At 41.4% G+C, this 23,241-nt stretch overlaps 1 protein-coding gene across 2 annotated transcripts in view; it reads right to left on the bottom strand.

Moving 5' to 3' along the window:
• The window catches only part of DENND5A (DENN domain containing 5A), a 108,903-nt gene extending 95,381 nt beyond the window's left edge, over positions 1-13,522 (bottom strand). For both annotated transcript variants that reach the window (XM_036860165.1, XM_036860164.1), the window contains exon 1: positions 13,362-13,522. In XM_036860165.1, the coding sequence (XP_036716060.1) occupies positions 13,362-13,473 (112 nt within the window). In that variant the 5' untranslated portion in view covers positions 13,474-13,522. The remainder of the gene's footprint in view (positions 1-13,361) is intronic.
• Between the last annotated feature and the right edge of the window lie 9,719 nt (positions 13,523-23,241).

Below are 23,241 nucleotides of genomic sequence, written 5' to 3' on the forward strand. Positions count from 1 at the left end.
CAGGTGTTGCTACAGAACCTTGAACACAAATGCTCACAGCAGCACTATTCATAATAGCCAAAAAGTGGAAACAACCCAAGTGTCCATCAAGAGATGGATGAATAAACATTCATATATACAATAATAGCCATATAATGGAAGGAATGAGGTACTAATTTAGGCTACAACATGGATAAACCTTGGAAACATTATGCTAAGTGAAAGAAGCCAGTCACAAAAGGCCATATATTGTATGATTCCATTTATATGAAATATCTAGAATAGGCAAATTCAAAGAAACGGAAAGCAGATTAGAGGTTGTCGGGGGTTTGGGGGAGGAAGGAATAGGGAGTGACTGTTCAATGAGTACAGGTTTCCTTTTGGGGTGATGAACATGTTATATATATCATAATGGTGATGGCTGCACAATATTGTGAAATGTACTAAATGCCACTGAACTGTGTTAAATGGTTAAAATGGTAAATTTTATGTTATGTGTAATCTACCACCCCCACCAAAAAAAAAAATATATATATATATATATATATACACACATAAATGATGGCAAGCTAGAAGTGAGCATAAATTGGTATAGCACTTTCAAGAAGAAATTCATCATTACACATGAAATGTGCTTAAAGGTTCATCTAATTTGACTTAATAACTGTCTTACTGTTATATATACTAAAGCAACAGACACACAGATTTGTATAAAGTATACACGTTGTAAAATTATTTATCATTAAAAAGTATAAACAAACCACCCAAGTGCCAAGTAATCATCAAAATTTTACAGTTCACTCATACTTTGGAATCAAATAACAATTAAAATCATGTTTATGAAGAATACTTAATGGCATGAGAAAACTATTCAAGACATATTTAAAAACATGGGAAAATGATCAACATATAGTAGTAAATTTAAAAAGCAGGATACAACACTTTTTTTCTCTTATGATCTCAATTTTATAACTCTATATTAGTGTACACATATTTTTTTTCACTGCAAGTGTTTTTGAGGTATTTCCTGAGAATCAAAATATTCCTAAGAGATAAAGTTTCTGCAAATCAATAAGAAAAAGATAAACAACACAACAGAAATACGAACAAAAGGACTGAACAGGTAATTCATTGAAGGAGTAAAACATGAAATACACAAGTGTACATGAAATATATGAAAAGATACTCAGCCTCACAAATAATTAAATTTAGATTAAAACACACATTTTCTTCCCAGCAGATTGAAAACATTTTAGAAAAGCAGTTAATATTTTGTTACAGATGTAGAGAAAAAATTGGTAGAATCTTATTGTTGGTGAGAGGCTAACCTTTTGAAGAGGGCAATTTGGCAATATCTATTAAAACGTAAAAGGTACATTATTCCTTGGACTCACAGTCTAGTTTTAGCAATTAATCCCATACAATGACTCCCACAAGTGTAAAAATACTTGTACAAGGGTATTTGATGAAAGAAAAATTTGAATATATTCACCTGAAAGATCTTTGTACTGATGTGGGATACTTTTTAAGATGTTATTTATAAATATATAGAATGTTATAATTTGAAATAAATCCCCTTTTTACTTCAGCTTGTTTGAATGAGTTTCTATTACTTGTAATTAATTAACTCTTAACTAGGCACAATAAAATTTCAGGAGAATACTTGCTGATATTGAGAAATATTCATGACAGGACATTAAGTGAAAAACAAAATCAAAACAAAACGTTTACATTTCGCCTTATCACAGTATGTAAAAGTATACACACATACACCCACATATAGTAAAAACTGGAAAGAATATCGGTGATGATTATACACATGTAAACAGATGTAAAAATAAATCAAGCTATATACTTAGGATTTGTGCTTAAGGCAGACTGCAATACAAATTTTTAAAAATTGGAAGGAACTACAAAAAGACATCAAAATGCTACAAGCTTAATTCTGAATAGTCACTCGTGAGTGACTTATTTCTGTACCTTTCTATAATTTCTAAGTTCCCTATAAGAAATATGTACTTTATAATTTAAAGTTTTATTTTTAAAGAGAGAAAATACCACTCCTTACATGGTTGACCTTCAAATATGTTTTTTCCAAACCTCAGAGTCTATAACTTATGTATAGGCCAAAGGTGTTTTTGCACATATTAAATGAGCATTGAACTAATCAATGAATACATGAGAGACCATGTTTTTGTTCAGGGTCACAGCCAGAGCTAAGCCCTCTACAGCAAATTTTGCAAGACATAAACTACAAAGCTAGAGAACAGAACTCTTTCCCTCTCCTGAACCCCAGCAACACCTCATTATCTGCTCCTCACTTAAGGAACTGATCCTTTTCCACAGCTATTGGTTTATATATGCCTGACTGGTCAGAAGACTATGAGCTCCACAAGAACAGCAACTCTATCTCACACATGTATGCAAACAAGTGTCCCATCACTGAGTTGGTCTTTCAATAACAGAAAGGTATATGGTAGAGGACTTTAGAGACAGGGAAAAGAGGTTCCCAATTCTTGCTATGTGAACTCAAGCATGTTATTTAAATTCTCTGCACTTTAGTTTCCTAATCCGTAAAGCGAGGATAATGTCATTTGGTACCTAGAATTGAAATGTATTCACTAAACAATAAATAGCTATTAATTTAGTTATCAGGGATTGAGTCTAGCCTCATTCCTTGCCTGTGTTCCCCATTAACTGCAGTGTACTTGTGAGTGGGATGGTCAGCTGAGGCTAGTACAAAAGTGGGTAAACAAAGCTAACTGGTCCTTACCAAGACTGACTCAATGACCCTGGCCTTATTAAATTCATCACACTCATAACCAACTGAGCTAAGCAGCCAACAGAGCTAGACCAGGAGACCAACAATCCTCCACAAAACACTAAACATTCTTCTAGAAGATAAAACTACAAATGCTTAAATACCAACTTTCCACACAATAAAAGTGCAGTGGAAAGAATGTGTTTCACAGAGATGAGAGAAAATGGGGGCAAAAGAAGAATACTAGGTTAATTACTTAGCAAAGAAAGGGATTAAATACCATTTGAACATACAGAACCTCAGAGTTAAGCAAAACTGGATGGATGTCAGTTTAGCAGGTGATACTTCTAGGTATTTGTTTTATTTTTCCCAATAAGAGATTGTGATCCTAAGTCCACGGGACTGGTTAAATAAACTAAAACTAGATTCATTTTTTTAAAAAAAGGTTCATCTGAACTATTATAAAATTTAGCTTTATACATTAAAAATTACAAAATAATCACAGTGCAATACAAAATGCCTCTCCCATCACCATCTTACCTCTAAATCTGACGCTGACCCTCAGCTTTTTGAGTATGGGTAAACAATCATTGCTACTCTTCTCCTCTACAGACCCCACCTTCTTTATTACTTAGCACTTAGAAAAGTTGTGGAAGTCTGGCTTCTTTAAGTTCTAAAAAGTTAAGTACTATGCCTTATATCAGAAAAATATATAGATAGGATTACATACAATTCTTTGAAAATCTGAATAAGCAGCCTTTACCTTTTCATAATTAATACAAATCTTTATCAAATACCTACTATGTAAAGCATTTCTTCTAGCAAAGCTCAGAAATTTGTCTACCTGACTCTGGGACAAGAGAAGTTATAACATAGTTCTGTCATTTTTAAATTTGTATAATGACCTATGGTTTTTATAATCAGGAAAAAAAATTTTAATGTAATGGTCATTGTCAAAGACTCCAGGGAAGGGACTTCCCTGGTGGTCCAGTGGTTAAGAATCCGTCTTGCAATGCAGGAGACGTCGGGTTGATCCCTGGTCAGGGAACTAAGATCCCACATGCCATGGGGCAACTAAGCCCATGCTCCACAACTAATGAGCCCGTGCGCCACAACTAATGAACCTGTGTGCCACAACTAGAGAGAAGCCCACACACTGCAACAAAGGGCCCATGCGCTGCAACAAAATATCCCGCGTGCCACAACTAAGACCTGATGCAGCCAATAAATAAATAAATAAATATTTTTTTTAATTAAAAAAAAAAAAGACTATGGGGAAAACAAGAAAAGAGACATTTAACTTACTCAAAATAAAACCTCTGGTTTTCTTCAACAATATAACGATAATTAATACCTATCTTCATGACATTGTTAGAAAGCCATTATTCTAAAACTACAAAAATAAAGAAAAAAAGGACACCAGAGATGACACAACTGAGAAAGGAACCAATTCTTTTGACATTCCTGGAGAGTAATTCTAATGTATTACTGTCTTTAATGAATGTAATTTGTTGTAAATTGGGTTTATCCACTTATAAATCATGGCTTATGATTATTATTTCTAAATCATTTCCTTCTCTGTCTTCCTGACTTTAAAAATCCTGAAAGTTTCTTTACAATAGCCAGGTCATGGAAGCAACCTAAATGCCCATCGACAGACGAATGGATAAAGAAGATGTAGTACATATATACAATGGAATATTACTCAGCCATAAAAAGGAACGAAATTGGGTGATTTGTAGAGACGTGGATGGATCTAGACACTGTCATACAAAGTGAAGTAAGTCCGAAAGAGAAAAACAAATATCGTATATTAACGCATATATGTGGAACCTAGAAAAATGGTACAGATGAACCGGTTTGCAGGGCAGAAATAGAGACACAGATGTAGAGAACAAAACGTATGGACACCAAGGGAGAAAGTGGCAGGGGAGGTGGTGGTGGTGGGATGAACTGGGATATTGGGATTGACACGTATACACTAATATGTATAAAACAGATAACTAATAAGAACCTGTTGTATAAAAAAATAAATTAAATAAAATTCAAAAATTCAAAAGAACAAAAAATCCTGAAAGTTTCTTAGTTGCTTCCCATTACCCTTCATTATAAAGAATATGGTAAATCAGAAGTCATAGCCAGCACCCAACAACAACCACAAAAAGATGCAACCTGCAGGCTACACTGAGGGATTTCTGAGGTTAGTAGGTGCAAACCTCTTTTTTTTCTTTTCAAAGAAAACAGACCTCAGACAAACAGCATAAAATATCCTGAAACAGCCACACAAAAAACAGAACTTCTTAGAAACAAAGCCCCAGTAACTATTTGGTCTAAGAAAAACATTTCCAGAACTGATAAGAATAGGGAGACAGGAAAATATATATATAAAAAATAACAACCAGCCTTAACTACAATTCAAAAAACGAGTGACCTGACTCCTCCCCTGACAGAGTTCCTCTACTGCATTGTGGGTTGGGGACTGATCAAAGAGGCCATGCCACAGCTCTGCTACTCAGTGATTAAGCCATTGCTTCAGTATTCCCAAGTCTATCATTTTAAAAGAATAATCTCGGGAATTCCCTGGCGGTCCAGTGGTTAGGACTCTGGGCTTTCATTGCTGAGGGCTCAGGTTCAATCCCTGGTCGGGGAACTAAGATCCTGAAAGCCACATGACGCAGCCAAAAAAAAAAAAGAATAATCTCATCACTGGTGAGACAGCAGACAGACCTGGATTCTAACAGTTCTTTCTAACTTTCTGGGTAACAGTGGACAAAAAATTATATTTTCAAAGGGGACTGAAAATATTAAAAACTGTTTAAAAACTATTAAATCATTTACAAATATTAATCATTACCATCTGTCAAAAGTGGTGGCTGGACTATCTCAGATCTAGCTCTGACAGTTTTTGATTCTGTGACCAATATAAATGAATGCACACTTATATTATGTTTTGCCACCTAGAAGTAGTTTAGAAAACAAGAAATCCCACACTCACAGAGGGATGAAGCTTAATAAGAGGAACCTCCAGGGGCTTCCCTGGTGGCACAGTGGTTAAGAACCTGCCTGCCAATGCAGGGGACACGGGTTCGAGCCCTGGTCCGGGAAGATCCCACATGCCATGGAGCAACTAATCCCGTGCACCACAACTACTGAGCCTGCGCTCTACAGCCTGCAAGCCACAACTACTGAGCCCACGTGCTGCAACTACTGAAGCCCGTACGGCCTAGAGCCCGTGCTCCGCAACAAGAGAAGTCACCGCAATGAGAAGCCTGCGCACCGCAACGAAGAGCAGCCCCCGCTCACCGCAACTAGAGAAAGCCCGCACGCAGCAACGAAGACCCAATGCAACCAAATATAACTAATAAATTAATTAACTAATTTAAAAAATAAATAAATTTTAAAAAAAGAGGAACCGCCACACATCTCCCTGCTCTCAGCCTCTCAGCACTCCATGAAAACATTTTAGACTAATGCAACTAGTTCAGCCCATTCAGTAGACCACAGATGGCCTAGCAAAATTTTGACCTGAATTTCCCATCGCACTAATGAACGAAACAAACAAACAGGAATTACTAACCTGGCTCTCTTTAACAAGAAACTATGATAGATCCCGTGGATGACCATCAAGCAAATATCCTAAGTATAACATTTGAGAAACTTGATGGTCTAAACCATAGCTGTTCCCATCTAACTTCCTGGAGCCATACCCGACCCCTTGGAAGCACACTTGGAAGAAAATAGCTTGAAAGCTAGCACATGCCCCCATTTTCCACCACGACAGGACCCTGACACTCACAAACCCAGTCCAGGGTTCTGTATACTCCAAACTAAAATCAGTCATCACAAAACATCTGGAACATAGACATTTGACCAGTAACTGCCTCACTTAATAACTTTTGAGAACTAAACCTAAAAATCTGGCAACGATAGTCTCTGTGTAATCACTGAATTCCACAAGAAGTCACCAGCTTCTAAAGGGCAAGGCTTTCTCTCTTTTACTAGGTCCTACGCCATATCAGCAGTAACCTAAAACATATCAAGTATAGGTTCCCTCATGTGTACCTGGGTTCCTGAGAGACCTCTAAGACCACCTGACAGTAATTCAAATCCAGGGATGGCAACAGGAATTGAGAAGCCAAGCCAAGTACAAGTACACCTTCCACTAGAGTTAGCAAAAAAAACAAGCTTATAAAAGGATATAGGACTGGAAATGGGTATTGCCGAAGGAGGCCCTAGGCAAAGAAACCTTTATTTATAATCTAGTACAGAAGGAAGGAAGGGCGGAACAGAGTCTAAGAGAATTTGGTTTAAGCACGAAACACAGTGACTCGGGATTTCCTCCTAAGAAGAGAGGAACAGAGCCCCATTGTTATTAAAGTAAAATCCACTTACCTTCAATGTGATCCTCCCTACCTGAGAGAGTGTGAAGTAGGGTGCTCTTATGTTAAAAATATAGCCTCTCCAACTAAATTTAGCATATAATTTTAAATCGCCTTGGGGATGCTCTGTAATTGTTTTCTGTGTGCTAGTAGTGTCTCCTCTTGACTTCTTATTTGCTCTACCTTATAAAAGGAAACACATGACCTAACTTAGGAAATCTCCCCCTTCTACCCTGAACTCTGGAAGTATCCACAGATGCCTGATGTAAGCTACCAGGATTTGAGTTTTGCTTCAGCTAGGAGTCTGAGCTTCGGAGCAGGGATGCCTTTATAAAATGATCATGAGAGAATCTGTGCTGAATTGACCAGATTGGTAGAGGAAAATAAAAATTAAGGTTATTTCAAATTGACTCCCTGTTTGAAACTGGCTCATCAAACTTTTTATATCCACTTCATCTCTGAGAGGAGATAACTTTTTTTTTCTTTTAAATAAGACATCCTTCTTAGTCATCAAGAATATGCAAATCAAAACCACACTGAGATACCCACTAGATACCCACTTTACACCCACTAGGATGCCCATGAGCAAAAAGATAATAAGTGTTGGTGAGGATATAGAGTGTGGAACCCTCAAACACTGCTAGTGGGAATGTAAACCGGTGCAGCTGTTTTGGAAAACAGTCTGCAATTTCTCAAAAGGTTAAACATAGAATTGCCATACGACCCAGCTATTCCACTCCTAGGTATATACCTAAGAGATATGAAAACATATGTCCACACAAATATATGTACACAAATGTTTACAGTAGCATTATTTATAATAACCAAAAAGTATATAAATCACCCAAATGTCCATCAACTTATGATAAGTAAAATGTGGTATATTTATACAATATCATTCAGCCATAAAAAGAAATGATATACTGATACATGCTACAACATAGATGAACCTTGAAAACATGCTAGGTGAAAGAAGCCAATCACAAAAGACCATACATTGTATGATTCCATTTATATGAAATATCCAGAATAGACAAATCCATAAAGATCAAAGGTAGATTAGTGGTTCCCAATCAACCTACTGCCCTCAAACTCTCTTCTTTCTCCAACTCATCAGCACCTGTTTTTACGAAATTATAAGTACAATAACAAAAATAACTTTCATTTTAATAAAAGGTCTAGAAGGATCTATATTAAAATGTTAACTACTATGAAGAGATTAAGTTGTTCTTATTATCATGGATGTGAAGAATAATGATGTGAACTAGTACTGATTTGGTGATAAGAAAATAAAAGTTTTTTCACCCGAGGAGGAAAAAAAAAAGTAGATTAGTGGTTGCTTAGAGCTGGGGTGTTAGGGAGTTGGAAGGATATGGGAAGTAACTGCTAAAGGGTATAGGTTTTGGGGGGAGGCTGATGAAAATATTCTAAAATTGATTTTAGTCATGCTTTCACAACTCTGAATATACTAAAAAACACTGAATTGTGTACTTTAAATAAAATTAAATCTCAATAAAGATTTTTTATATATTAGAAAGATAAGACACATATATAAGTGATAAAGCAACTGGAGCAAAATGTTAACAGTGACTCTGGAAAAAGGATGTACTGAAGTTCTTTGTACCATTCATGTCAATGTTTGGTGTGAAATTACATTAAAAGAAAAAGCTAGGCTTCCCTGGTGGCGCAGTGGTTGGGAATCCGCCTGCCAACACAGGGGACACGGGTTCGAACCCTGGTCTAGGAAGATCCCACATGCCACGGAGCAAATAGGTCCGCGAGCCACAACTACTGAGCCAGTGTGCCACAACTACTGAAGCCCGCACGCCTAGAGCCCGTGCTCCACAACAAGAGAAGCCACTGCAATGAGAAGCCCGTGCACCACAACGAAGAGTAGCCCCCACTCGCCTCAACTACAGAAAGCCCGCGCGCAGCAACGAAGACCCAACGCAGTCAAAAATAAATAAAATAAACAAATTTTTAAAACTATATTAAAAAAGAAAAAGACAAAAAAAATTAAGATCTCTCTCTTGATAATCATGCACAGTATTCTTGCTTAACATGAAACGGAAACCTGCACTAGACAAGACTGCCATGTCTGCTACTGCCCCTGCCAGACAAGTATTTTACTTGTCTCCCCCACACTCATCAAACTACTGCAAAGCATGCAAAGCATCACTCAAGTAAGAGAAAAGAAGGATAAAACGTGGCAAGGGAAACAAATATTCTCCAACTTTCTCAGAGCCTCAGTTTCCTCATCTGTAAAATCAGAAGGTTATATAGTCTCTAAGAGAGCTTCCATGTTTGACATTCCGTGATTCTGTTGTTCTAATTTCATTGCCCAATATAGTTAAGGAGAAGTAGGATCTGACCAGTCCTCTGGCTTTCCTGGACAGGGAGCATTTTTTCTCTCTTCTAATGATGACATTAAGAGATGATTTCAGGGTATGTCAGTGTTCTAAGCAGGTTCATACAGGACACTGGCCAGTTTCCCAACTATCTATGTTCCTAAGCCCTCTCTTCAATTCTTGGCAAGACCCACCACTCAGAGCCTGGGAAACTGCAGTAGTGGATGCATAAACCTAGGATACTTATATCTCAATGCTGGGTGCAGGTCAGTGCAGAGGAACGTAAAGATTCCATAGTAAGAAACAGGTTATTAGCATTCTGGAAACTTAACTCTCAGGCAGAGATAGGGAAAGCAAACTCAGGACTCCCATGTCATGGTAAACCTTCTCCTGCAGTTACCTGGTGGTGACCATAAGAAGAAAAAGGGAAAATGAAGATGCCCAGGACACCCATCCATCAAAGAGGCAGAAAGAGGGACTGGACTCTACTACCATCTGCCTCCCCACTTAGAATGGGCCAACAATAACGAAAAATGAAAATCAAAAACGTTTTTTCCAGATTTGCTTATCTCCTTGACAAACTCAAAAAGCTAACAAGCAGATACCATTTCCTAAAGTTGGCTAGACTTCTGCTTCACCAATAGATTACCTTTCTCTCCTTCAATCCAAAGTACTCCCTCAACTAACCAGAAGAGAAAACAAAATTAATTTTCATATCTTCCTCTGTTCCTTGCACAACAAATAACTACATGACTTGCCTAAATGCTTAAGTCTAGAGGAAAGGGGAGAGGTGACACGGAGAGACTCCTATAAATTCAATGATCAGAGTCTGTATTCAACACAGCAAGCTCTATGCTTATTGCTGCAAACAGAAAAAAATGAATCTTAACCTTTCTCCATAAAGCCAGAAGGAACACTGAGCATCTTTGATCTGCTTGTTCTGGATTCACTCCTAGAGTATAGAAGCTATCTGATGTATATAACTTAATTTGCTTGTAGAGAACATAGACTCCTTGGTACCTCCCTAGAGAACCTGGGTGCAATTCACAATTTCCTGTAGTTTCACTTACCGTGACATCATCAGTTTAGGAGCTATAAGGCAGAGAGAAAATGCACCCTGGAGAGTCGCAAGACTGACCCGCAAAGAGCTATTTGTATTCTGTTTTGTTTTCCTCAAAGATTCCCTCTGGGTAGTCCAGATTCCCCTATCAACCGACCAGAAATGAAATGAAGGAAAAGAAGAAATCCTTCAATCAGTGCTTATTCTAACAAAGGCCACCTATTGAATAAATAGTCTTGGCATTCCACTACTGCAACCACACTTAAAAAGACAGAAAAATACCTTTCCTTACACATTTTATACAGCTCATCCCCCCCCTTCTTTATTCTCTCAATAAGCTTTCACAGGTATATAATTTGAGCTTGCTGAAAAGCCACATAATTAACAGATATTCACTAAAAGAGAATTAACCTTTTGAGAGTCTACTTGATGAGACACTTTTTATTTACATTCTCTTTTTCATAATGAGGACCCCAGCAGAGTTATCTAACTTGGCCCCCAGTCACAGAGTTAGTCAACAGCAGAGCAAGAATGTTTAACCCCAAAACCCATGCTCTCACTGACAAATCACTTCCCGGCTCCACTCCTAAGCTTTACCATTTGCAAAACATTCTCTTTATTTTTGAAAATCGAATGTCTATATAATTTAATAGACACTTAAAGGCACAACATAAAAATAACACTGGTTTATTCCACCAATTTAAAGTTTCTTTTACTGGGGAGAACTGTGTCATTTTTAGTCTTTCTCAACATGTTAGTGTTTTCTAAAGACCCAGCCAAGCAATGAGATGCAGTTTAGTGTCACAAGAGGAGCACTGGATCAAAGTCAAGCAATTAACTAACAGGACATAGGCCCTACTGTCCTTCCTGGGCTTCATTTTCCTCTCTGAGGTCCCTTCTAGCTCCAGTACCATGAACTGAATTCCAACAACTATTGATACATCGCAAAGTCACAAATTTAACAAATAGGAAACACACATGAAAAATTAACATCAGTATTATAAAAATTTGAAGACCTAAAAAAGTGAACTTAAAACTACCCCCAACAAGAGGCCTAGTATTAACTGTATTACTGCTTCATGATTTTTTCTCCACCTGCTATTGATTTGAGGAAATAGTGTATTTGCTCTGACCTTGTTAAAGGTCATTAATTTACCACTTTTTTAAAAGTCCATTTTGACAAATTGGACAATCTAAAAGAAATGGATAAATTTCTAGAAACGTACAACCTACCAAGACTGAATCATGAGAAAATAGAAAATCCAAGCAAACCAATAATGAGTAAGGAAATTGAATCAGTAATCAAAAACCTCCCAACAAGAAAAACCAAGGACCAGATGGTATCCCTAGTGAATTCTACCAAACATTTAAAGAAGAATTAACATCAATCTTTGTCAAACTCTTCCAAAAAACTGAAGAGGTCAGAACACTTCCAAACTCATTTTACGAGGCCACTCTGATACCAAAGCCAGGTAAGGACACTACAAGGAAAAAAAACTATAGGTCAGTATCCCTGATGAATATAGGTGTAAAAATTCTCAATAAAATATTAACAAACCAAATTCGATAACACATTAAAAGGATCATACACCACGACCAAGGGGGATTTATCCCTGGGATTTAAGAATGGTTCAACATATGCAAATCAATAAATGTGATACAACACACTTAAAAAAAAAAAGAAGTCCATTTCGAAGTATGCACCTTTTTTTTTTTTTCGTAAGAAACACTGAAATTTTTCTGATGGGGGAAAAAAAAACCCACACAAAACCTCTCCTGTCATCTCTGAAGCAAGGTAAAATTAGTCAACAGGATAATCACCCTCAGGAGAGAAACTTTACAGTAAATACATCATGACAGAACAGTAGAAAGGAGTATCTCTCATCAAATCAGGATGACACAACAAACCTCCACCCACATGAAACCTGCAAACTGGACACTCCAGACAAAAACTTTTCCAAACCTTGAGATTCAAAGGCTCCAATGACGGTGCAGTGGAGTTCGCGGGGATTTTACAACTCTGACACCGGTGCAGTGGAATTCATGGGATTTTACAATTCTGACACTCTTGGGCAATTAGTGCCAAATCTGATCTGGGCCCTATCTTCACTTCCCCACCACTTCCCTTCGAAAGATGACTTGAGAAGCATCACTACGCAACCCAGGCTCTCCAACTAGGCTGCTGCCCTTTTATTCACAAATGACGCTGGCCTCATAAAGGACATAAATTATTTTCAATAAAAAGGCACGGCCCCGGGGTACAAGCCCTTTCTAGACGTAAGGGAGTTCTCATCCTTCTTGATGTGGCCCAAGTTCACTTTATTACTTCACGTCCCATCAACCCAGGGGGCCCAGCCCAGCGCTCGGTTACAACGGTTTTGAGGAACTGCAATCACAGGCTTCTTGGAAAGAGGCCAGATAAACTCACCAAGTTTTTGGTTTGTTTGTTTTTTTTTAAGTCTGGGTGGAACTTACTTTCACCAGGACGTGGGATATCTTCTTCCCTCCCTAATGGGTGTTCGAGGACAAGCTTCCCTTTATTTTATACTAAGTCACTCAACCTTCACCAGACTGTGAAGACAACCCTTCTCTCCTCCTCGTCCGGGAGGACCTGGCCACAGCTCAGCGGGGAGCAGGGGTCGTTCGGAACCCTCAAGGCTCAGAGGCCCTCGCCCGTTTCCCCTCCTCCAGAGTGACGCCCCCTACCCCGCGCCCGCCCTGGGTCCTTCCGACCGACCCTCGCCCTGCTCCCGGGACAAAGCGGAGGTGGGGTGGTTTCCTCGGGGGTCCCCGGCGGCCGCGGGGAAGCAGCCCCGGGCTCAGCGCGCACTCACCCGACAGCTCGTCCGGCTCCAGCCCGGTCTCAGTGTCCAGCCCGCAGATGACAAAGTAGTCGGCGAAGCGACTGGGCGCCGAGCCCCCTCCGCCGCCGCCGCCGCCGCTCATGGCGCCGGGGCCGAGCCGGGCCGGGCCGTGCGGAGCGCGGAGCCCCCGCACCGGGCGCCCGCCCGCCCTCAGGCCGCCCCTCCCGCCGCCGCCGACGCTACCGCGGCTCCGGCCGCCGCCCCCGGCCTTGGCCCGGTCCCCGCGGCCGCCGCGGCTGCCGTGACGGGGCAGGGGGGCACCGGGCCGCCCCGCGCCGCATCCTGGACGCCTTCCCCTCCGCGCCGCCGCCGCCGCCAGCCGAGAGCGCCGCGGCCGGAGCGAGCCTGGAAAAGGGCGTAAAGCGCTGAGGAGAACCCCCACCGCGGCCCCCTCCCGCCGCGCCTGCGCAGGCGCCTTCGGGGAGGGGGCGGGCGCCTCGCGGAAAGGATGACGTGATGCTCTTCGGGCAGGCTGGCCGCAGCTTCCCAGGCGGTCTCCGCAGCGCGGCGGGCAATTACTGGGTCCCCCGCAACCTCCACCCCCTCGGGGCTGCGACTCCTTTAGGGAAGGCAGAGGAGGTGCGGGATGGATGGACGCATCCCGCAGAGCCGGGACCCTGGCCCACGCTCCGCCTCCCACTAGAGGTCCGGCGGTCTCCTGTTTAGACCGGCCCTGTCACGGCAATAGGGTCGCAGGATTGAGCTCGGAAGCCCACCTCATCCTAACTCCAGGAAGCCCACCGGCCTAGACCCCAGATAGCGCCTTCTCCCTGACCCCGCTCCCTAACGTCCACGCCCGGCCCTTTCCCGAGTAGAGCTGAGGATTCCCCCTCTTTTGGCCGAGGTGGATCTGCCCGCCCTATATTTACCCTTGGCTTACAAATGGGGAAACTAAGGCTCAGAAAGAAGCAAGGTCTTTCCCCAGGGTTACATAGAGTCTAAGAGACAAAGTCTGGTCCAGAATCCTGGGCTCGTGGTTAGTCCCCGCTCCCTCCCCCCGAGTCCAGCCAGGCCTTTTCCCATGCACCAGGCTGTCCCTTTTTCTCTCCTAGAGCCTCCAGAGACCCATGCCACTTGGGAGCTCCCCTTCTGCTTCTGAGAATTCTCAGTTCCATCCCTGAGTCCGTCCTCCTGAGAGAAGTGGGTGATGAGGAGGAGAGAAACTTGCCTCCTGGTACTTGTGTTGGGACCCTGCGATTTGGTTTCCCACAGAAGCTAAGCAGGAAACTGGAGATCAGAAACCAAGAAGGCAATATGTAGAGTGGTTACTAAAATGGGCTCTAGAAACGGAATGCTTAGTTTGAATCTGGACTTTATCATTTACTGTGTGACCTTGGGCAATCTCCAGGTGCCAGCAGTCATGTTTTCTGTGAAGATTACATGAGATAAATACGCATACAGTTTATGTAGTCAGAATAGTGCCTGGAAGTAGAAGGCACTCAATAAATATTAGAGATTATATTATTATTCCAGCAAGAGGTGTGCCTAGGGTTTGCTCTGGCAGGCTGCTGCTAAAGGCCCTAGAAAGCAGCTGGCTTCCCCAAGGGCTGACCCTGGGCTATCTCCTGGGTTCTCTCCTGGGTACCTCTCTTAAGTATTGGTTTGGGGGGGGGGGTGGCTTGGAGGTCACAGCCAATGTCACTTGGAACCATAGTACCTGCTCCTCTTTGTATGTAACCTGCCTGAACTAGTAAGAGAAAAGTGTAGAAAAGGTAGCTTCACAAAGTGCATTTAGGGTGATGCCTCACCCTATCTTGCATGCTGGGGATGCAGAGACAGTAGAGGAGGCTTAGAGAGCTAAATGGTTACAAAGCACAGAAGGGGGGCATCTTTCCAGGTTGGGGGATGGTCAGGGAAGGCTTCCAGAAGGAGATATAATCCGACCTGAGTTCCAAAGGATCAAAAAGAATTTCTCAAGTAAAAGGGGGAGGAAAGGATATTTCAGGCAGCGTGTGCAACAACAGGGAGTGACAGATTAAAATGGTTACATACGGGCAACAACAAGTAATTCATTTCTCTGGGAGATAGAGAATTAAAAGGAGATAAAACCAGGGAGAGAGGAGGGAGACAGAGCAGGAAAGGCTTCCAATGCCAAGCTAAAGAATTTACCCTGTAAATTTACCCTGTGTTAGAGGAATGCTAAGCCGCAGGAATTAAAGCTGAGGAGGGACTTCCCTGGTGACACAGTGGTTAAGAATCTGCCTGCCAATGCAGGGTACGCGGGTTCGAGCCCTGGTCCAGGAAGATCCCACATGCTGCGGAGCAACTAAGCCCGCGTGCCACAACTACTGAAGCCTGTGCAAGGCACTGCAATGAGAAGCCCACACACCACAAAGAGTAGCCCCTGCACTCTGCAACTAGGGAAAGCCCGTGCACAGCAATGAAGACCCAACGCAGCCAAGAATTTAAAAATAAATAAATTTAAAAAAAAATAATAAAGAGCCTTAATTTTTAAAAAAATAAAGCTGAGTAGTGACAAGAGCTGACTCACATCTTAGAATGATCACTCTGGGAGTCACGTGGAAGAAGAGACTTCAAAAAGTCTTAATTATCCTCAGTTGGAAGCCCAGAAACTTTTTATCCAATGTGTCCAGGGTGATCAGGTGCTAGGAGACCTCTCACACTAACTCAACTCATAAAACAAGTTAGAAACGAAAGACTGTATTAATTTGCCCTGGGAAATGTAACTGCTCAGAGGCCCAGAATACTCAACTGTAAAGTGATCTCCCTCCCAGTAGGAAATATGTTTGGCAGAGTGATTGCTTCTGCCAGAGTCAGAGAAAAAAAACAGAGCTGAATGCTTTTAAGTTTTAGTTTAAATCCTCACCCCCACTCCTACTAGCTATATGAGCTGAGGCACATCAGTTAACTTCTCTGGAATAAGAATAATCAACGTTACCCCCACAAGACTGCTTTTAAGTTTCATAAATTAATTTTTTTTAATGAATGAAGAAAGGAATTTTAAATATCTGGAACATAATATACTCTTAATAAGCGGCAACCTGGGGCACCCACTTCAGCATGAAGGATCTGAGAGAGAGCAAGTTGACATCTGAGGGAAGATAAATCCAGGAAAGGGCATGAGGCAAAAGTGTGCCTGGAGTGGTCAAGGAGCAATAAGAAGGTTAGGGTGGCTGGGAAGTGTTGGGGGTGGGAGGAGTGGGAGAAGATGGTAGGTTTGGTGATGTTGGCTTGCAGTTCACCAAATAATCATGTTTGCCTTTCCACAGTGTGTGGAGCTGTTCCTAGGAAGCAGCTGCCTGGTCAGGGACAACGTTTCCCACCCCACTTGCAGTCACATGTTGGTCATGTGACTGGTTCTCACCAATAGAATATGTGAAGGACTTTATGTGTGTCACTGCTAGATTATTGTATTTAAGAAGCAAATGAGGGGGGACTTCCCGGTGGCGCAGTGGTTAAGACTCCATGCTTCCAATGCAGGGGGCCGGGTTTGATCCCTGGTCAGGGAAAGAGATCCCATGTGCATGCTGCAACTAGAAGTTCACATGCCACAACTAAGGAGCCTGCGAGCTGCAACTAAGGAGTCTGCCGGCTGCAACTAAGACCCAGCACAACCAAATAAATGATTAAAAAAAAAGAAGAAGAAGAAGCAAATGAGGGGACTTCCCTGGTGGTCCAGTGGTTAAGAATCCACCTTTCAATGCAGGGGACTTGGGTTCGATCCCTGGTCGGGGAACTAAGATCCCACATGCCGCAGGGCAACTAAGCCCACATGCTGCAACTACTGAGCCCGCGCTCTGGAGCCCACGAGCTCTGCAGCCAGCACGCCACAACTAGAGAGAAGCCCACACACCGCAACGAAGACCAAGTGCAGCCAAAATTTTTAAAAATAAATAAAAAAAGAAGCAAATGAGAGAAAAGGGAACCCTTCCTACACTGTTGGTGGGAATGTAAGTTGGTGTAGCCACTATGAAAAACAGTATGGAGCTTCCTCAGAAAACTAAAAATAGAATTACCATGTGATCCAGCAATCCCACTCCTGGGCATATACCCAGACAAAACTATAATTCAAAAAGATACATGCACCCCTATGTTCATTCATAGCAGCACTATTCACAATAGCCAAGACATGGAAACAACCTAAATGTCCATCAAGAGATGCATGGATAAAGAACATGTGGTATATATATGCAGTGGAATACTACACAGCCATAAAAAAAGAAAGAACTATTGCCATTTGCAGCAACATGGATGCAACTAGAGATTATCACACTAAGTGAAGTAAGTCATAAAGAAAAAGACAAATACCATATGATATCACTTATATGTGGAATCTAAAATATGGCACAAATGAACCTATCTATAAAACAGAAACAGACTCACAGACATAAAGAACAAACTTGTGGCTGCCAAGGGGGAGGGGAGTGGGGGAGAGAAGGACTGGGAGTTGGGGATTAGCAAATGTAAACTATTATATATAGGATGGATAAACAACAAGATCCTACTGTGTAGCACAAGGAACTGTATTCAGTATCCTGTGATAAACCATAATGTAAAAGAATATTAAAAAAAGAATGTCCATATGTGTATAACTGAGTCACTTTGCCGTACAGCAGAGATTGGCACAGCATTGTAAATCAACTATATTTTAATTTAAAAAAAATTTTTTTTAAATAAGCAAATGAGATTAATTAATTAATTAACATTTAAAGAAACAAATGAGGCTTCTTCCCTCTCTCTTTCTGCCTTCCACCAGCTAAAAGTAGAGAATTGTGAGGTTCTAAGGAATGGCAAAACAGAAGACAGAGGAGCCTGGATCTCTGAATCAACTACATGGAGGAAAGTCTCCAGCTGACCAAGAATACCCCCACTGGACTCTTTGGTGAACAAGAAACAGACTTCAATTGTGTGAAGCCACTGGTACTGTGGGGTTTATTTGTTATAGCAGCTAGCATTACCATCACCCAAGTAGAATATGTTGGGGTAGGGGAAGCAGATCACGGAGAGCCTTGTAGGCGCACTGTAAAGATTTTGTCTTTGTCTCTGAATAAAATGAAAAGTCACTGTAGAATTTTGAACAAAGGAGTGTCATGATCCGCCTTGTTTAAAAGGATATGTAAGGTACCATTTTAAGCGCTTCATATATATTAACTCTGCCTAGAACTTGTCCTGAACTCAGATTTGTATATCCAACTGACTTCTTATCATCTCAATCTGGAGGTCTAAGAGGCATCTCAAAGTTAACATATTCCAAATCAAATTTCTAATTTACACCCGTAATATGCTGCCCCTTCCACATGCTTTCCCCATCTCAGTAACTGAAAGCACTTCATGCTTTCAGTTCATGCCAAAAACCTTACACTCATTCTTCTCTCTCTCTCTCTCTCCCTCCCTCCCCACACCTACACACCACACACACACACACACACACGCAGTCCACGTCATATCCATTAGAAAATTCTATTGGTTCTGAAAATTTTAACAATGAGTAAAGCATAGCACAGTTCTGTCTACTTTTAACCCTTGTTTGGTTCAGAAAATTATAAAAGGAAGCTGGAAAAAGAACAGGTTGCTGAAAATGTGAAACATCCTGGTTACATGAAATCCAGAAAATCACTAAGCATGTTTTGAAAAATACTTTGTAACTATATCTTATAAGTTACCCCTACCTTTAGTGAGTGTTGCTGGATAATGATATCAATAATGGAAAAACTGGGAAAAAAGACAAATTCAGGGCTTCCCTGGTGGCGCAGTGGTTGAGAATCTGCCTGCTAATGCAGGGGACATGGGTTCAAGCCCTGGTCTGGGAAGATCCCACATGCCGCAGAGCAGCTAGGCCCATGAGCCACAGTTACTGAGCCTGCGCATCTGGAGCCTGTGCTCCGCAACAAGAGAGGCCGCGATAGTGAGAGGCCCGCGCACCACGATGAAGAGTGGCCCCCGCTTGCCACAACTAGAGGAAGCCCTCGCACAGAAATGAAGACCCAACACAGACATAAATAAATAAATAAATAAAATTTTTTTTAAAAAAAGGCAAATTCATATTGTATAAAATACAATGATATATACAGGGCATGTAATAAATCCCTTATTTTTAATATAAAAGAAAAAGTATATAATTTTAATTAATAAATCAGTTTCTTTCCCTTTGCTTAATATATATTCAACAAATATTTTTTAAATATCATTTTGAAAGACACCGGATTACCTGCCTTATTACTCCCTTGGGTGTTAGTTCTTCCCTGGAGAAATGCAGGAACAGCAGGGCTAACCTTGCAAGTCTGTACCTTACAAAAGCAACACCAAAGTAAAGGGAGGGAGGATATGATCACAATAGATCAGCCCAAGAGCAGAGCAAATGAGCCCCTAGGAAAGGTCCACACAGATCTGCTCACAGAGCCAAACCTTGCTTTGAAAGCTGGAATGAGGTCATTGGCGTATCTTCAATCAACACTAACTGCAAAATTGTATATATTTGTATTGCAGTGTTGTTTGTAAGAGAAACCCCCTTCCCCCCCAAAAAAACTGGAAACAATCTAAATATCCAGCTTTAGGGAACGGGTTAAAGAAACTACAGCTTGTAAATATTGAAATATTATGCATCTGTAAAACAAAACAGGAAGAAAAGGAAAGAAGAAAAGACAAGGAAAAAAATAAAAGAGACTCATTAGGTACCGATACAGAAAAAAATCCAAGATGTATCGCTAATGTAAAAAGCAAGTGCAAAACTGTGTGTGTAACAGTTCAAACATGGAAGTAACCTAAGTGTCCATCGATAGGTGAATGAATAAGTAAAACGTAGTATATAGATACAATGGGATATTGTTCAGCCTGAAAAAGGAAGGAAATTTTGACATATGCTACAACATGGATGAGGCTTGAGGACATCATGCGACGTCGTTTTGTGACATAAGCCAGTCACAAAAAGACTAATACTGTGTGATTCTATTTATATAAGGTACCTAGAATAGTCAAAGTCATAGAGACAGAAAGAGAAAAGCGGTTGCCAGGAGCTGGGGATGGGAGGAGAGGAATGAGGAGTTACTGTTTAATTGGCATAGAGTGTCTATTTTGCAAAATAAAAAGAGTTCTGGAGATGGATGGTGGTGGTGGCTGCAGAACATTATGAATGTACTTAACGCCTCTGAATGTACACTTAAACGTGATGAAAATGGTAACTTTTATGTTATGTGTATTTTACCACAATTTTTCAAATTGAGAAAAAAATCCACAGTAAAAATAAAATAAAATTTCAAGGTAACTCATCATTCTTTGTTTGTTCTGAATTTACTTCTTGGACACTGGCTTTTAAAAATGAAAAAGTAGATCTGAGCTGAAGATACAAGTAAAATGTAGGAGAAAGCAATATAGGGGTAGGGGATTAAGAGATAGATACAAAATATTAGGTAGAAAATAAGCTACAAGGATATAGTGTACAACACAAGGAGAAAGCAATATAGGGGTAGGGGATTAAGAGATACAAAATGTTAGGTAGAAAATAAGCTACAAGGATATAGTGTACAACACGAGGAATATAGCCAATATTTTATGCTAAGTATAAATGAACCATAACCTTTAAAAACTGTGAATCACTACATCGTACACCTGTAATTTATATAATGTTGTACATCAATTATACTTCAAAAAAATAAAATTAAAAATAAATAAATAAAATGTAGAAGAAACAAAGTCACTTATTAAAGAACAGCTCTGAGTGGAACTCTGAATGGATCTCTGAAGTCAGACACCCAAGGTTCAAATCTCAACTTTACCATTTACAAAATCTGTAATTTTAGGTAAATTTCTTAACCTCTCTGTGCCTTAATTTTTTCATCTGTAAAATGGAGATAATGATATTACTTGCCTCATATGTTTGTTGTGTGAATTAAAGTGATACATGTAAAAAAAAAGGTGTGTGTAATATGCTATCATCTGTGTAAAAAAGATAAAATAAAAGAAATATGTACTTTATTCTTTCTTGTATATGCATATACTATTTTTGGAAGAATAAATTATTCTGTTAAACTTTATTGCTTCTAGGGACAGAAACTGAATGACAGGGATCGGGAACAGAAGGGAAATGTTTCATTATACATTGTTTTGTATTTTTTGAGTTTTGAACCATAAGAATGTGTTATCTACTCAAAAAATAAGTATTATTAAAACTTTTTGAAATGCCATCCCCTTCCTCTAGTCTCCCCTACTCACACAGCAAGATTAATCTGCCAGACACACAGCTCTGGTCATGCTACACCCTGCCAGTCAGAATCCTCGGTAGGGCACAAACTCTTCCTAGTGTGACTGCTAAGGCTTTGTATGATCCAGGCTCAACGCACCCATCCTATTATTCTTCCAACACCCCCCTTCACACAGTCTGTCTCCAGTCAAGCCTTACTACTCACTCAACTACTTTCCCAGCAGTCACCCCGTTTGGGACTGTAGTACCCATAACCCATCCTCACCTTGGCATTTGGAAAGCCCAAAGTTAATCACTTATTTGTGGCTCTTCCTCTGTTACCCACCCGGGTTCTTGGACTCTTTAATTAATAGAAATTGATAAGAAGCCAGATGAGAAATTCAGGCAAAGCTTTACTGGGACTCGTGCTGCAGCACAAGGGAGGGAAAACAAGTAACAAGTGCCCTTGCTCGCTCCCTGAGGGGAATGAGTTGACCCCTTAAATGGGGTGAGGGTAGGGGCGGGTCCAGGGGTCGAGATGGAGGGGTGGCTTGGATGGTCCGCCCACCCCCTTGGTGATGCTGTGTGCAGGGATCATGTGCCACACCCTGCTTTTGCTCCTGACACCTCAGAAGTGGCAGTTGGGCTTTTGGTCTTTTTGTATCTTGTTGTTCATAATTTGCCCCAACTGCCCATGCATACAGTTATTTTTAGTCCCTTGTACAACCACTGCAGCAAAGGGTCCAAGGCCCCAGGTCCTAGTCTGTCTCACCTCCACACCTCCCATCTCACCCGTTTTCTCTGATTTGTGTCAGTAAACACATACAAAACCTCCCTGCCCCTACCTGAGCCTGATAACGACCTAGAAGTTCAGGCCTTAGATTGGGGCCCTGCTAACCCAATTTAGACCTGTACCTCTGAAAGGGAGAAAGAGCTTTTTGGATCCCAAAGTCCCTGGGCCTCTTGCACTAAGAAAACCTCAGGAGCAGGAACTTCCCTACCTCCTCCTTCCAAACTAAGCCTGCTCTGAGGTGAAAGGGAAAAGTGGTTAGGCAGATGGGAGGACCTTGGCCTGACACACCATATAGGCTAGGAGGCTGGGACAGCCCCCCTTACCCTCCCACCTGTACATTCTTGCCTTGGCCTCAGGTAGAGCCTCTGAACAGAAGATAGGGCCAAGGCTGGACTCCAAGCTAGTATCAGATTAATTGCCCTCCTTCACCTGCTGACCTCCCTCGGGGCCCAGCTAATGCAGCACCTCTTCTAAGAGTCCACAACTGGGGACTCCTAGAGCCCTCTGCATCTCACCACACAGGGTCTTGATACCACCACTCAGTTTCCCTCCCCCAAAGCAGTCAATGTCAGCAATGCCTTGTTTATCCTTTCAGAGACATATCTATACTAACAGGGCTGACTCCACCCAGCGAGACCCTGCCCACTCCCAGCTCACAGCATAGCATTCAAGAAAGGTCAGCTGGGGCTTCCCTGGTGGTGCAGTGGTTGAGAATCTGCCTGCCAGTGCAGGGGACACGGGTTCGTGTCCTGATCTGGGAGGATCCCACATGCCGTGGAGCAACTGGGCCCGTGAGCCACAGCTACTGAGCCTGCGCGTCTGGAGCCTGTGCTCCGCAACAAGAGAGGCCGCGATAGTGAGAGGCCCGCGCACCGCGATGAAGAGTGGCCCCCACTTGCCACAACTAGAGAAAGCCCTCA

This window comes from Balaenoptera musculus, chromosome 8 (genome assembly GCF_009873245.2).
Source record: "Balaenoptera musculus isolate JJ_BM4_2016_0621 chromosome 8, mBalMus1.pri.v3, whole genome shotgun sequence".
NCBI classification, from domain to species: domain Eukaryota; kingdom Metazoa; phylum Chordata; class Mammalia; order Artiodactyla; family Balaenopteridae; genus Balaenoptera; species Balaenoptera musculus.